We start from the raw sequence: 16,907 nt of genomic DNA, 5'->3' as shown, positions 1-16,907 counted from the left end.
CTGACGTTTGTTCCTCTAACCCCACTTTGTTCCCTCTAAAACCACTTTATCATGAATGGATGTTGTATTTTCTCAAATGCTTTTTCTGCATCTATTGAGATGAGCATATGGTTTTTATCCTTTATTTTGTTGATTTGGTTTATCATGTTTGATTTGTAAATACTGGATCACCCTGGTATTCCTGGAATAAATTCTGCTTGATCATGGTGGACAGGTTTTTTTTAAGAGCATTATTGAATTCAGTCTGCTAAAATTTGTTAAGGAATTTTGCATATATGTACATCAGAAATATTGGCCTGTAGGGGCGCCTGGGTGGCTCAGTTGGTTAAGCGGCCGACTTCGGCTCAGGTCATGATCTCGTGGTCAGTGAGTTCAAACCCCGCGTCAAGCTCTGTGCTGACAGCTCAGAGCCTGGAGCCTGTTTCAGATTCTGTGTCTCCCTCTCTCTGACCCTCCCCTGTTCATGCTCTGTCTCTCTCTGCCTCAAAAAAAAAAAAAAAAAAGAAATATTGGCCCGTAGCTTTTTTGTTTGTTTGTTTTTGTAGTGTCTGTCTGGTCTTGGTATCAGGGATTTTAAATGCTGGCCTCATAGAGTGAATTTAGAAGATTCCCTCCTCTTCTATTTTTTGAAATCGTTTGAGAAGAATAGGTATTAACTCTCTTTCTTTCTGTAGATAATGTTACATTAGTTTAAGGTGTACAACAAGCATGGAATATCTTTCCATTTGATTCATCTTCACTTTTTTTCATCAGTGCTTTATAGTTTTCACAGTGTAGGTCTTTCGCCTCTTTGGTGTTAAGTCTTTGTTAAATGTTTGGTAGAATTCACCTGTGGGAAAATCTGATCCTGGGCTTCTGTTGTTGTTGTTGTTTTATTATTATTACTGATTGAATTTCATTGCTACTAATTGCTCTGTTTAGATTTTCTATTTCTTCCTGATTCAGTTTTGGAGGATTATATGTTTCTAGGAATTTATCCAATTTTTCTAGGTTGTCCAGTTTGTTGGCATAGTTTTTCATTATAGTCTCTTCTTTCTAAAAAAAAGTTTTTTTAATGCTTATTTATTTTTGAGAGAGACAGAGACAGAATGCGAGTGGGTTAGGGGCAGAGAGAGAGGGAGACAGAATCCAAAGCAGACTCCAGGCTCCAAGCTGTCAGCACAGAGCCCGACTCAGGGCTCAAACTCACGAGCTGTGAGATGAGGACCCGAGCCGAAGTCGGTGGCTCAACCAACTGAGCCACCCAGGCACCCCCATTATAGTCTCTTCTAATCCTTTGTATTTCTGTCGTGTCAATGGTTATTTCTCCTCCTTTGTTTCTGATTTTGAGTCTTCTCTCTTGATGAGTCTGGCTAAAGGTTTATCAATTTTGTTGATCTTTTCAAAGAAACAGGTTCTGGTTTCATTGGATTTGTGGGGTTTTGGTTTTGTGTGGGTTTTTTTTTTTTTCCTCTATTTCATTTATTTCTGCTCTAATCTTTATTGCTTCCTTCCTTCTGCTAGCTTTGGGCTTTGTTCTTTCAAAGTCTAGCTCTTTTAGGTGTGAGGTTAGATTATTTGAGATTTTTTGTTTGTTTCTTGAGTTAGTTTTGTATTGCTATGAAATTCCCTCTTAGAATGGCTTTCTTTTACTGCATCTCAAAGACTTGGAACCATCGTGTTTTCATTTTCATTTGTCTCCTTGTATTTTTTTTTATTTCCTCCTTGATTCCTTGGTTGACCCATTCATTGTGTAGGAGCATGCTATTTAGCCTCCATGTATTGGTATTCTTTTTAGATTTTTTTCTTGTGATCAATTTTTAGTTTCATATCATTGTGGTTGGAAAAGATGCATGGTATGGTCTTCTTAAATTTATTGAGATTGTTTGTGGCCTAACATGTTATCTATCCTGGGGACTGTTCAATGGGTACTTGAAAAGAATGTGTATTCAATGGTTTTTTGGATGGGATGTTCAGTATATCTTTTTTAAGTCCATTTGGTCTAATATGTTGTTCAAAGCCACTGTTTCCTTATTGATTTCTGTCTGGATAATCTACATTGATATAGGTGGAGTGTTAGTTGTCTGTTATTATTTATGTATTTAGGTACTCCTGTGTTGAGGGCATAGATATTTAGTTGTTATATACTCTTATTTGATTGACCCCTTTATGATTACGTAGTAGCCTTCTTTGTCTCTTGCTATAGTCTTTGTTTTAAAGTCTACTTTATCTAATGTAAGTATTGCTACTCTACCTTTTTTTTCTACCTTTTGCATGGTGCATTTTTTCCAGCCCTTCATGTTCAGTCTGTATGTGTCTTTAGGTCTGAAGTGAGCCTCTTAAAGGAGCATATAGATGGGTCTTGTTTTTTTAATCCATTCAGTCACCCTCTGTCTTTTGATTAGAGAATTTAGACCATTTACATTCAAAGTAATTATTGAGGGGTGCCTGAGTGACTCGGTTGAATGTCAGACTCTTGATTTCAGCTCAGGTCATGATCCCAGGGTTATGGGATCAAGCCCATATCGGGCTCCACACTGAGAATGGAGCCTGCTTAAGATTCTCTCTCTCTCTTCTTCTGCCCTTCTCCCCCGCTCATGTGCATGCTATGAGCATGCACTGTCTGTGTCTGTCTGTCTGTCTGTCTGTCTCTAAATAAATATAGATAGATAGATAGATAGATACTTATGTACTTCTTGCCATTTTGTTCATTGTTTCTGGTTGTTTTTGTAGTACTCTGCTCCTTTCTTCTTCTGTTACTCTCTTCCCTTGTGTTTTGTTGGTTTTCTTTAGTGTTATGTTGGATTCCTTTCTTTTTACTTTCTATGTATCGTAGGATTTTGATTTGTGATTGGCATTAGGTTTATATATAACATCTTAGGTGTATAGCAGTCTGTAAAGTTGATCAAACTTAAGTTCGAGCTTAAGTTCACACACACTCTAAAAGTACATTTTTATTCCCTCTCCACATTTTATGTAGATGATGTCATATTTTACATCTCTTTATTTTGTGTATTCCTTGACTGGTTTTTGTAGAGATAATTGATTTTATTACTTTTGCTCCATACTGGCTTTACAAGTGATTAATCTATTATGTGTATAATTTTTTTAAGTTTATTTATTTTGAGAGTGCACACGGGCAGGGGAGAAGGGGGGGATGGGGGGTGGTGGCAATGGGGGGAGAGAGAATCCCAAGCAAGCTTTCATTGTCAGCTCAGAGCCCAATGCAGGGGTCAGTCCCATGAACGTGAGATCATGGTGTGAGCTGAGATCAAGAGTTAGACACTCAACCAGCTGAGCCACCCAGGCACCCCTCTACTGTCTATTATATGTTTGCTTTTACCTGTGAAAGTTTTTCCTTTCATAATTTTCTCCTAATTATGGCCTTTTCTTTCCACTCAAAGAATTCCCTTTGACATTTCTTGTAAGGCTTATTTAGTGGTGATTTCATCCTTGAACTTTTGTCTGGGAAACTTTTTGTATCTTTTTTTATTCTGAATGATCATCTTGCTTGTAGAGTATTCTTGGTTCCGGGTCTTCCTTCCAGTACTTTGAATGTATCATGCCACTGCTTTCTGGCGTACAAAGTTTCTGGTGAAAAATCAACTAATAGCTTTGTAGGGTTTCCCTTCTGTAGTAACTGGTTTTATTTTTCTCTTGCTGCTTTTTAAAAAAAATTTTTTTAATGTGTATTTATTTTTGAAGGAGAGAGAGACAGAGTGTGAGTGGGGGAGGGGCAGAGAGAGAGGGAGACACAGAATCGGAAGCAGGCTCTGGGCTCTGAACTGTCAGCACAGAGCCCAACGCAGGGCTCGAACCCATGAACTGTGAGATCATGACCTGAGCCAAAATCGGACGCTCAACTGACTGAGCCACCCAGGCACCCCTCTTGCTGCTTTTAAAATTCTCTCTTTATCATTACTTCCTGCTATTTTCATTATTACACATCTTGGTGTGGACCTCTTTGGGTTAATCTTGTTAGGGGCTCTGTGCTTTCTGGATTCGGATGTCTGTTTCCTTCCCCAGATTAGACAAGTTTTTAGCTGTTATTTCTTCAAAGACGTTTTCTGCCCCCTTCTCTCTCTCTCTTCTCCTTCTGGGATCCCTATAATACGAATGTTATTACACTTGATGGAGTTGCTGAGTTCCTTTAACCTTTTCTCATTTTTTATTCCTTTTTTTTCCTTTTTGCTGTTTAGCTTTGTTGCTTTCCATTACTCTGTCTTCCAGATTGCTGATCCATTCTGCATCCTCTAATCTGCCCTTCCCTCTCGTGTGCTTTTTTTAATTTTAGTTATTGCATTCTTCATCTCTAGTTCTTTTTTATGTTTTTGTTGAAGTTCTCCTTGAGTTCATCCACTTTTTCTCAAGTCCAATGAGTATCTTTATGACCATTGCTTTGAGTTCTTTATCTAGGTATATTGCCTTTCTCAGTTTGATTAGCTCTTTTGCTATGATTTTGTTTGTCCTGTGCTTTCATTTGGGACATATTCCTCTGTCTCCTCATTTTATCTAGCTCTCTGTTTGTTTCTGTGTATTGGGGGCCAGCTGTGACTCCTGGTCTTGATAGTAATGGCCTTATGTAGAAGAGACCCGGTAGTGCCCTGTAGTGCAGTGTCCCTGGTCACCAAAACCAGGTGCTCCAAGGGTGTCTCCTCTGTGGGAAACATGCTGTGGCTGAGTTGCATTTGCCTTCAGCCCAGATGGCTGCAGTGACCTGCTCTGCCTGCTCTGGGCACACTGGGCAGGGTTTGGTCCCTGCACAGCCAACTAAGAGGCTCAGCTGCTGGAACTGTGGGCACACTGATGTAATCTCTCCCCTTCCCCAAGACAGCAGTCCCTCTGGAGTGGTGCTGGTCCCTGTTAAGGCTGCTTGTAGTAGGGCAGGAGCTGTGCTAGAGGGCCACCTGCCAAGGCAGGCAGGTCCCCAGGTGACCATGGGGCCAGGGCACTTGGTGCTAGCGAGATAGGTAGGGAGTATTAGCCCTGGTGCCCACAGGTTTCTGGCTATCTAGGCTGGGGGAGGAGAAGAGAAATGGTGCCCAGCAGTTTTGTTCTTGAAGTCTCCCTGCGCCTCCAGCACATACTGAGATTAATAAATGAATATTCTTCACATATACCCTGGGCACTTTTCAAACTGCTGCTTCTTTGCTGTCTCTCAGGCCAAGTTATTTATTCTAGCTCTTTAAGGGCAGGGACTTCGTTTCCTATTGCCCTCTGGCTCTTCCAGAGTTAGGCCTTGCTAATTTTTAAAGTACCTGGAGTTTAGCCCTGCTGATTTTACGAGCTCCCAAAGTTAAGCCCCACTGGTTTTCCAAGCCACATTTTACCAGAATTCCTCATCCCACTGCCTGGCGTGCCTAGGGTGGGGTCTGATCCTCTCCTCTGTGCTTGTGGTGTCCCTCCTGTTTGTGGTTAGTCTCACAGACCGGTGGGGGTTGGTTCCCAACCGTGTCTCAGCCCCTCCTACCCTTTTCAATGTGGCCTCCCAACGCTTAACTGTGGATGGTCTGTTCTGCCAATCTTCCAGTGGTTTTCAGAGTAGAGTTAGTTGCACAGATATAGCTGTTATCTTGATGTGTTTGAGACACGGTGAGCTCAGTATCCTCCTACTCTACCATCTTCCTGACACCTCTGCTTCATGTATTTTAAAGCTCTGTTATTTGGTACATGCACCTTCTGGGTCATTTTGAACCCCTTATTGAAATGACCCTTTTAATCCCTGGCAGTATTTTCTGCTATGAAATCTACTTTGATATTAATACAGACTTCTCTTTCTCTTTATTAGTGTTAGTATATCTTCTTCCATTCTTTTACTTTTAACCTATTTGTATATTTATATTTAAAGTGGATTTTTATAAACAATGTACAATTGGGTCTTGCTTTTTTATCCAGTCTTACAGTCTCTGCCATTTAATTGGCATGTTTAGACCAGGAGTCAGCCATCTACAGCTCACAGATCAAATCCAACCACCACCTGCCTTTGTAAATAAAGTTTTACTGGAAAGACAGCCAAGGGCATTCATCTACGTATCATCTGTGGCTACTATCACTACAGTGTCAGAGTTTGCCAACCCTGGTTTAGACCATTTACATTTAATGTGATTATTAATATGGTTGGGTTGAAAACAGCCATGTTGTTATTATGTTTTTTATTTGTCCCGTCTGTTCTTTTTTCCATTTTTTCTTTGTTTCTGCCTTCTTTTGGATTAATTGGATATTTTTCATAATTCCATCTGATCTCTTATTGCCTTGTTAGCTGTAACTCTCTTTTCATTATTTTAGTGATTGCTCTTAGAGCATTCAGAAAATAACCAGAGGGAATGACCCTGGAATTCCTTGATTTCACTCTAACTGTATCACCAGAATGTTACCTTTCTGACTTCTGTTAACCGAAGGTATACATGCCATATGCCATAGCCTTTTTTTCTCTTTATTCTTTACAGAAAAGGTAGGGTACATAAGGACTTTTGTTTGCCTATATGTGAATAACTATAATAGATGTTTTATATGTGATTTAGATTGAGAGTAGAATTGAATTTTTAAGAACATTTACCTATAGGATAGGTAGGATGGAACATCTACCTGTAGGATGTTATATTGATTAATTCATTATTTTGAGTCACTTTTTGAAATAGTGATTATTGAGATGCTCTAATATATAAAGGTCTGTGTCTTTACAGGCAACGATTAATATCGTTTTTGACCGGGTTGGGAAAACTGATCCTGTCACAAGAGGCATTGAGATCACTGTGAATTATCTGGGGATCCAATTTGATGTAAGAATTAAGTCTGTTTTTGTTCTTCCCATTCTCCATTGTTTTTTGACATATTCTTATAGCAAATTTGTAGAGGGCATAAAACCGTAAGTGATGGCTGGTACTTATTACTGACTTAGATGCCGATTATTTCTATAGTTCGTCTTCTGCTTTTCTGTAGCTGACTGCTCCTCACCAGTTTCTCCCCACCAAAAATTAGATACTTCTCTCTGTGATATATAATGAGATCTTCAAATCCAAAACTCACCTTTGATTCCTCTAGTAGAAGATTAACTACTAATTAGCGTTCCATGTTAGAAGTGAAATTATGTCTGCTGTAAAAAATTTATCTTTATCAATTAATTAATGTGGACTTTGAGCTAAAGATGGTAAGTGTAACCCGTGCAGTTTTAATTCTCTTTCCACCTGTTTTATGATACCACTATCATTAAACACTCTTGTCCCGATTTATGTTTTCTGTCTTTATTAATAGAGTATATTTAAAATATATATATATATATATGTGTGTGTGTGTGTGTATACACACACACACATACACACACACACACATATATATAGCCAATGATTCTAGTTGATTAGCACTTTGATAGTAAGCCCAGAGTCATGCTCTTAGTCCCTGTGAGGACCATTTAGCTGGGCTAGGATCCTAGTGACAGACTGCATGCTACCCCAGCCATCCGTCTCGGCTGGACATGCTCCTGGTAGCTAGATGCTGGATAAAATGAAAATGAACCAGAGCAAAATGAGCTCCAGTCCTTGAGAAACAATTCAAAGCACATGTTTTTGGTTTTGTTTTTAATGTTTTTATTTATTTTTGAAGGAGAGAGAGAGAGACAAGAGCATGAGCGGGGGAGGAACAGAGAGAGAAGGAGACACAGAATCCGAAGCAGGCTCCAGGCTCTGAGCTGTCAGCACAGAGCCCGACGTGGGGCTTGAACCCACGAACTGTGAGATCATGACCTGAGCCGAAGTTGGACACTTAACTGACTGAGCCACCCAGGCACCCCAAAGCACGTTTTTTGATGATAAACCAATGGTGTAAACTTTTTCACATGAAGGAACATGGTACCTTTCGTTCAAGTAGTTTATAAAATATCCCATAACCCATGCTTCACTGTTGTTACATATGTGTTTTCTTCTCCTCTTTTCATTTTTTCCTGGGCTCAGTTATTAGAAGTGTTCTTCCTTATCAGTGCTTTGTGAGGCTACTTAGTTGCTGTGTGTGTATATATATATATTTAATCTACAATTCATCTGCATACTCCACGTTTCAGAATTCTGAGTAACACCTTTAGATGTTAGTAATAGCACTTCCCTGGCAGCTACTTTTCAGACCCGAATCAAGCACAGGGTTCCAAAGCTGCCTGCCACTATGAAGCAGTCCAAGAGGAGAAAAAGGTACCCTCGTGTAATTCAAGTGAAGGTCAATTATGTCCTAGACTGTAGCTGAGAATGTTGACATATTCTTTTATTATAAAAAGAATAATTTCTTAAAGTTATGGGCAATGAGGGGACTATCCTTCACAGATGTTAAAAGTAATTTAGCTGCTATTTAATTTCCTTTTAATCCGTGCTTTTCACATAATACATTGAAGCTGCATCATTAGCTCCATCTCTGTTTCCTCAGACTGACTAGTGTTATTTTCATCACTCCACTGCACTTGCTTCCGTCCTGTCTTGATTAAGTCTCATTAAGATATCCACTGCAGGGATGCCTATGTGACTCAGTTAAGTGTCTCACTCTTGATTTCAGCTCAGGTCATGATCTCATAGTTGGTGAGTTCAAGCCCCGCGTCGGGCCTGCTCTGCGCTAACAGTGCAGAGCCTGCTTGAAATTCTCTCCCTCTCTCTGCCCTCCCCCACTCATGCTCCTTTTCTCTTGCTCAAATAAACATTAAAAAAAAAAAAAAAAAAAAGATTTGCACTGCCACCTTCTTAGGTGTTGTTAGTTGCACCTTACTTTTCTCCCTTCCTAAAAAAAATTTTTTTAATCAGGTAGGGCCCAATGAAGTACCCTCTCACAGTCACATAAGCAATCAGAATGTATCAGGAGAGTAGCCTCCACGTGTCTCTCAACAGAGATTTCACAGATACTTTTCCTTCTTTCTATGGTGGCAGGTGAAGTTCTGGTCTCAACACATTTCCTTCATTCTGGTTGGAATCATCATCGTTACATCTATCCGAGGACTGCTGATCACTCTTACCAAGGTAGGTTGTATCATTGAGTTTAAATTTCTTATTTGCTTAATTACACGTGGCACCACAAGATAATTTTACCTAATTAAGATTTCTGCCTTCTGAGATCTTAAACAACAGTCACAAATAGTTGGATTTACATCCCACGCCCATCAGATGCGTACTTTTACCAAAGGTCATAGAACGAGATCATGGTCCGTTGCGTTCACTGATACGGCACCAGCATCTGGGAACAGAAGCTGGCATGCAGTAGGTGTTCCAGGGATACTTGGAATGGATGAAGAAGATTGGAGGTATTTGGGTTAGAATTTGAGTATCTGAGGTGTTTGAGGTTAGAATAACTGTGAGGGTCCCTTATAAGGAGGACATGGGAGTAGGAGAAGTAGAATGTTTGGCTATTTTCTGATCAACACAGGAAGGCTTCATGGAGCCAGAAGGTAAATTTTCTCTTGGAGACGAGGTGGGGAATCTCGAAATCCAAGAAGGGTTTGAATGAAACGAGTGAAGAGGTTGGGAGGGGAGGAGGAAGGATGGATCTACAGGCATCTCGCACAATTTGGGAAAGAGCTCAGGAGCCTAGTAATAATTCTAAGAGCTTGGAGTGGCCTGAGGTAATCTGCTCTAATATTTCATAATGATACGAAAGTCATATGTGTCACATAGTTTCTGACAAACTTGATACAGATTGGAATCCCTTCATGTCGTAACGTAATTCTTAAAACCCCCAAATATCCCTCTGAGCACAACATAGCAAGCAGTCTGTTTCTCTTCATGGCGTTAACTGTATCAGTCGTTCCCTATGGGATTGCTGCATGGAAGAGACTTTATTTTTTTAACGTTTATTCATTTTCGAGAGACAGAGCATGAGCATGAGCAGGGAAGGGGCAGAGAGAGAGAGAGGGAGACACAGAATCCGAAGCAGGCTCCAGGCTCCGAGCTGTCAGCACAGAGCCCGACGTGGGGCTCAGACCCATGAACTATGAGATCAAGACCTGAGCTAAAGTCGGACACTTAACCGACTGAGTCACCCAGGTGCCCCGGAAGAGACATTTTTAATTATGCTACTTAATGCTCTTGACACAAGTGTCTAGCAGTACCGCATAAATTCTCCTCCCTTTCTTGACAGTTCTTTTATGCCATCTCTAGCAGTAAGTCCTCCAACGTCATTGTCCTGCTGTTAGCACAGATAATGGTAAGTTTCACGAACTAGCTTTATGATTACAACTGTACAATACCAGAAGTGTTTTGTACTTCTGAATATTTTAACAATTCCCTTTGATCCCTGACCACAAAGTGACCTCTGGGTTAATTTGTTTAACTTCTAGGGCATGTACTTTGTCTCCTCTGTGCTGCTGATTCGAATGAGCATGCCTCTAGAATATCGTACCATAATCACCGAAGTCCTGGGGGAGCTACAGTTCAACTTCTATCACCGTTGGTTTGATGTGATCTTCCTGGTCAGTGCTCTCTCCAGCATACTGTTCCTCTATTTGGCTCACAAACAGGCACCAGAGAAGCATATGGCACCTTGAACTCATGCCTGTTACAGACTGCTACGGGCCAGTAGCGTCAGAATTTGGATTTAAGAGAAAACAATGGAGGGGACCAGGGCCTAATATTTTTTAAACAATCAAAACACTGAGGTAGCAGATTCTACCTCCAGCTTATGCCTTCCTCCTCAGCTGATACTGTGATCATGTAGCATTAGCTAGAACATGAGCGTGAAGTAAACTCAAGCTAGCCCTCAGCGGAGCGCATCCCACGTGGGTTTGAGGCTGATGCAGCATGGCGGAAGAGGGGTGGAAAAGAGCCAAGAAACTAGTCTGGGAGAATACACTGGAGCCCTAGGGTAAGGGGAAGTCTGAGGTAGCTGGGCCAAACACACAGGATCTCTGTCAAGGCTCACACGGAGGAGGTTCTGGCTTTCCCTTAAGATTGACAATCATTAAAATCAGATTGGAACCCTTTGGCCTTAGCTTCATTTTATCAAGGATAGCTTGGTAGTGTGCTTGTGTGATCTAACGTGAGTTGGCATCCCCCAGCCAACCCCCGCCCCATAAAAATTACCAACAGTTTATCTGTTCTTGTCCGGGGATGGAATGGTGTGCTACTGAAATAGATTCTACCGAGAGAGGTCAGGTATATCATCTTTATTGATTTCCTTTTAAGTCCGTATTTGAGAGTGAATTACTGTGCATTCAAGTTGGTGATGATGTCTCAGGTTTTTTTTTCTTTCCATCTGCCCCCTCATGCTGTGGGGTAAAACAATGAATAACTGTTAACTGGAATAAGTTTTCCTATTGTAGACCCTACTTTTCTCCATCTGTGAAAGGAAAATGTTGGAAAGTTTATAGAATATTCGGAAATGCAATTTAAGGAAATCCTGAATTTTATTGTGCTGGGACTTCCAGAGGCAAAATGAAAGTTAAAGCATAAAAGCAAGTTTTCCAAAAACAAAAGCACTATTAAGGTTTGATCAGCTAACAAGGAAGACTCTAAAGGCATTCTTAATGGCATCTGTTTTAGCAACCACAACATTCTTACAAAACCATAATTTTAATAGGCTTATCTGCTCAGATACTATAATGAGCTCTCACGTGTACAGATTTGTGAATCATCTTTGGTGCTCAAGGAGCCTATAGAATTAAGAGAGAGCATCATACAAAGAAATGTAGTTAAGTTGAAGCTTGAAAGAGATCACTTGAAAAGAATCTGGTTCCTGCCTTAAGTTGACCATAAATAAGCCATCTATTGCGGTATCTGCCCCCAAGGCAAATGACAACAGAAGAGAGTCACACGTGATGAACTGGTTCCCAGAGGAGCTCTTCTCTAACAGAGACAGTAAATGGGTGGCAGCTCATTCCTTGGGAAAGGATTCTTTCTGAACGCCCAGAAACAGCTGTCAGCCAAAGCCACTGTTTGCTCTCATCACATCTCTGTGTCTTCAGAATTGGAAGAAGAATGTGAGGCTGTACTGTGCGCCTGTGCAAAAGAGAACAAAAGATCTGTAAGTGCGAGTATGAATGTCAGCAGTTGCATGACTTGAGGCAGGGAGTAGAGTCCCTCACTAGAAGCCAGGTAATCTGGATTTTACATTTGGCTTTGTTTCCAGCTTGCTGTTTGACACTAACAAATTTCTTAATGTCTATATATCTTTTCTATAAAGCTAGCACAGTCCTATAATTGACTTGCTATAGAGCTATCACTGAATTTTTTAAAGACAACTAGAATGCTTTCTTCGTGAAGCAGTCACGAATGCCAGGTCAGTGGCTATTATGTGTGCTGTGGTCTGACTGTATGTCTCCAAAATTCGTCTATTGAAATACTAATCCCGAGGTCAGGTGATGATATTGGGAGGTAGGACCTTTGGGCGGTGATTAAGTCATGAGGGCAGAGCCCTTGTGGTTGGGTTTAATGTCTTATAAGAGAGCCCCCACCCCCCACCCCCAGAGCTCCCTATCCCCTTCTACCATGTGAGGACATAGCAAGAAGTTGGCAGTTTGCAGCCTGGAAGAGGGCCTTCTCCGGACCCGAAAGCTGTCAGTGCCCTGATCTTGGATTTGCCAGCCTTCAGAACTGTAAGAAATAAATCTGTTGTTTATAAGCCATCCAGTGTATGGTCTTTTATTATAGCCCTCCAGACTAAGTGGGTATTCATTAACAAATAGTATTTAATTTATATTACCAATAATTAATTGTAAATAGAGTAGAATTAAAGGTAATAGAAAGAAGAATGATGCAAAAGACTTATCAAGGAATTTAATCCAAATACAGAGTCGTGCTTATTCCTCCCTAGCAATAATACACCGCCAATGATCTTAAAAACATGTCCCTAAACACCACAGTTCATTTTCATGCTTACCATTAACCAGGCCCTGTTTGAAGTGCTTTAGTAGTCTTAGATAATATAATCCTAATAACAGTCCTACAAATCCTCCTTGTTTTACAGGTGGGGATAATGAGGCAAAGAGAGAATAAATCCATTTGCCCAAGGACGTTAAGTGACAGAACCAGAATTTGTACATAGCTAGTCTGATTCAGGTTCTTCTGGTGGTTCCATTATAATTTTGATAAACTTACCTTCTCTGGACAGTTACTGTCAACTCCATGCTATGAAAAAGAAACTTGTCCTCATACCACTTCCTCTCCACCAAAATGACTTATCTTTACATTGTAATTTTCTAGTGTTCTAGGAAATCTGTGGCAAACATAGACCTGAGGTGTACTTATGAAAGACTTTATCATACTCTGATAGGTTAGATCACTGAGAGAAACCTATCACCACTCACCCGTTCTTTTGCCACGTGTGAGTCGTGCTCTGGTTCTGCCAATGTTCCTTCTTTGGAATCAGGGGGGGCATCCAGTGGATCAGCCATAGAGGAAACGATAGGGATTTTCTTAGCCTGGAAGTAATCATAGGCCTTCTTTCCACAGACTAAGAGTGTGACGTTCTTCCCACTATTCTGGATTCTGTCCACCACTTTCTCATAGGGTTCTTCCAGCACCTTCCCTCCATTCACTTCGATGATGATATCCTCATCCTCCAGCCCTGCCAGTTCGGCAGGGCTGCCCTTCTGTACCTGTGAAAAAGAGGTTCTGAATTATCACTTCCAGGCACAGATAAGGGAATGTTAGATTGGCTTCCCTTCAGAGGAGAGAGGGCTTTGAGAATTTCTTCTTAACCATGTTATTTCTCCTTGAGGTACAGAAGAAAGGCGCTCTAATGCTTTTCTGCTTCTCAAAGCTTCAACTTCCATACTCAAATGAATACCATTGGAGGGGTCCAAGATGATAGCACAAGACTCTGAACTCACCCCCCCTCACGGACACCAAATCTACACCTACATAACAATTCTTCCTAAAGAACTGAGGGCTGATTGAACAGTATCTGCAGGACAAAGGATAGAGAGACCACATAAGGAACGGCAGGAGACATGGAGACACGGTCATGATGAAAACCGCGCTGCATGAGCGACAGAGCACAGAGGGGTCTGCACACAGACTGGGGCGCAGCAAAAAAGCAGTTTAAAGAGCAGCTAGACTAACTGAAGAGAACCAACTCACTAACCCTAGAGCATCCACCAAATGGGAGGGAAACTGCTGAACTTCTCCAGCGTCACAGCTACTGGCAGGTACCACTGTTTACATTCCGTCTCCACCTTGATAGTGCAGACGGGCCCAGGGCCAGGCACTCTAGCCATCCTGCCACCTCGGCAAGCCCTTGGACCTTAGCCCACACCAGCGCAAGGCAGCCCCAGGATGGCACCCACCAGGACACCCTCAGCCTTTGCCTGCTACAGCTCCAGCTGTGCTGCCAGGGCACAAAGCACCCCAAAATACCATCCCCCGCCCCCAGCCCAGGCCTGCTTCAGCCATGCCACCGACGCTGGCTCCAACCAAAGCCACCAGGCACACACAGTCTGCACTGGGGACATTTCTACACAAGGCCACTCCTTTAAGACAGAGAGAGGTGGCTGTTTTGCCTAATTCATAGAAACAAACACCAAAAGTCAAACAAAATGAGAACAAAAAATATGCTCCAAATGGAAAGAAGACAAAACTTAAAAGAACTGAACAAAATGGAGATGAGCAATCAACCTGCTGAGTGGATGAACTCAGAACTTACAGAATATATTTTCTATCTCTTTAACTCTGATTGGTTTTTTCTTAAAATAACTGGAAAAAATACACCAGAGGGAATCAACAGATGATACAGAAGAATCAGGTAAGTGATCTGCAAAGACAGGTAATGTGGAAAGCACCCAAACTGAGCAACAAAAAGAAAAAATTGTAATTGAGTTTAGGTTAAGGAATCTCTGGGAAAATCTCAAGCATAGTAACACTCATGTCATTCCTGTCAGAAAGGGACAGAGAGCCTATTTGAAGAAATAATCGCTGAAAACCTCCCGAAAACCTGGGGAGACACTCAGGTCCAGGAGAGCCCCCAAACAAGATGAACCCAAGGAGGAACACCAAGACCCATAATAATTTAAATCTCAAAGATTAAAGATAGAGAATCTTAAAGGCAGCTAGCTACATACAAGGGAAATGCCGTGAGGCTCTCAACTGATTTTTCAGTAGAAACTTTGAGCTAGATGCCACTCTCCCTCGGGCCTGTAAAGGGCTCAAAGGAAAAAACCTACATGCAAGAATGTTCTACCAACCAAGATTATTTTCAGAATTGAAGGGGAAAGAGTTTCCCAAACAAAAGTTAAGGAAATCACAACCCTTAAATTAGCCTTGTAAGAAATGTTGAAGGACCTTGTCTAAGCAGAAAAGGCCATAACTAGAAGAAAATTATGAAAGGAAAAAATTTCACCAATAAAAGCAAACCTATAGTAAAGGTGGTAATCAGTCACTTTTAAACCTAATATGAAAGTTGAAACACAAAAGTAGTAAAATCAATCATATCTTTAAAAAAAAAATAAGGAATTTACAAAATAAAAAGATGTGTCAAATAAGACATGCGTTAAATGTGGAGAGGAGGGAATAAACGTGCTTTTAGAATATACTTGAATTTAGGGGCGCCTGGGTGGCTCAGTCGGTTGAGCGTCTGACTTCAGCTCAGGTCACGATCTCACGGTCTGTAAGTCCGTGAGTTCGAGCCCCGCATCGGGCTCTGTGCTGATGGCTCAGAGCCTGGAGCCTGCTTCCGATTCTGTGTCTCCCTCTCTCTCTGCCCCTCCCCCGTTCATGCTCTGTCTCTCTCTGTCTCAAAAGTAAATAAACGTTAAAAAAAAAAAAAAAAGAATATACTTGAATTTAAGCGACCATCAACTTAATATACACTGCTATATATTTAGGATGTTATGTAGGGACTTCATGGTAACCATAAACCAAAAACTATAATTGATACACAAAAAATTAGACAGGAATCCAAGCATAACACAAAAGTCATCAATCACAAGGGAAGAGAACAAAAGAAAGAAACAGAAGAACTACAAAAATAGCCAGAAGATAAGTAACAAAATGTCAGTAGGTACATGCCTATCAATAATTACTTTAAATGTAAATGGTCTAAATGCTCCAATCAAAAGAGGGTAACTGAAGGGATATAAAAACAAGACCCATCTATATGCTGCCTCTAGGAGACTCACTTTAGGCCTAAAGACAGGCTGAAAGTGAAGGGCTAGAAAACATATACCATGCAAATGAAGCAGGGGGCTGGGGGAGAAGCCAGAGTAGCAATACTTACATTAGATAAAATAGAATTTTTTTAATAAGTTTTTTTTTTTAATTTTTAATGTTGATTGACTTTTTTTTTTTTCAACGTTTATTTATTTTTGGGACAGAGAGAGACAGAGCATGAACGGGGGAGGGGCAGAGAGAGAGGGAGACACAGAATCAGAAACAGGCTCCAGGCTCCGAGCCATCAGCCCAGAGCCCGACACGGGGCTCGAACTCCCAGACCGCGAGATCGTGACCTGGCTGAAGTCGGACGCTCAACCGACTGTGCCACCCAGGCGCCCCGTTGATTGACTTTTGAGAGAGGCAGAGAGAGAAGAAGACACAGAATCCAAAGTAGGCTCCAGGCTCTGAGCTGTCAGCACTGAGCCCAACATGGGGCTCAAAACTACATGAGATCATGACCTGAGCTGAAGTTGGACACTTAACCAACTGAGCCACCCAGGAACCCCAATAAAATAGACTTTAAAACAGACTATAGCTAGAGACAAAGAAAGGCACTACATAATGATAAAAGGAACAATCCAACATGTAACAATTATAAATATCTATGCACCCAACATAGCACCAAAATACGTAAAGCAATTTTTAATATACATAAAAGGAGAAATTAACTGTAATACAATAACAGTAGGTGATTTATAACACTCCACTTAGATCAGTGGATATAATCATCCAGACAGAAATCAATAAGAAAATGGGGGCTTTGAACAACACATTAGACCAGACAGACTTAACAGGTATATACAGAACATTCCATCCAAAAAC

At 41.1% G+C, this 16,907-nt stretch overlaps 2 protein-coding genes across 2 annotated transcripts in view; one reads left to right on the top strand and one right to left on the bottom strand.

The window, feature by feature from the left end:
- The window catches only part of LOC125172756 (Golgi pH regulator), a 60,506-nt gene extending 49,583 nt beyond the window's left edge, over positions 1-10,923 (top strand). Inside the window, exons 11-14 of the mRNA XM_047871246.1 lie at positions 6,663-6,758; positions 8,877-8,966; positions 10,081-10,146; positions 10,280-10,923. Of these exons, the coding sequence (XP_047727202.1) occupies positions 6,663-6,758; positions 8,877-8,966; positions 10,081-10,146; positions 10,280-10,486 (459 nt within the window). The 3' untranslated portion in view covers positions 10,487-10,923. The remainder of the gene's footprint in view (positions 1-6,662; positions 6,759-8,876; positions 8,967-10,080; positions 10,147-10,279) is intronic.
- Positions 10,924-11,373: 450 nt separating this feature from the next.
- The window catches only part of PDZK1 (PDZ domain containing 1), a 44,540-nt gene continuing 39,006 nt past the window's right edge, over positions 11,374-16,907 (bottom strand). Inside the window, exons 8-9 of the mRNA XM_047871245.1 lie at positions 13,244-13,534; positions 11,374-11,936 (exon numbers count right to left, since the gene is read on the bottom strand). Coding sequence (XP_047727201.1) covers positions 11,883-11,936; positions 13,244-13,534 — 345 coding nt within the window. The 3' untranslated portion in view covers positions 11,374-11,882. The remainder of the gene's footprint in view (positions 11,937-13,243; positions 13,535-16,907) is intronic.

Source organism: Prionailurus viverrinus, chromosome C1 (genome assembly GCF_022837055.1).
Source record: "Prionailurus viverrinus isolate Anna chromosome C1, UM_Priviv_1.0, whole genome shotgun sequence".
NCBI classification, from domain to species: Eukaryota; Metazoa; Chordata; class Mammalia; order Carnivora; family Felidae; genus Prionailurus; species Prionailurus viverrinus.
Note: the sequence above shows the minus strand (reverse complement) of the source record. Positions and strands in the feature narration are given on the sequence as shown.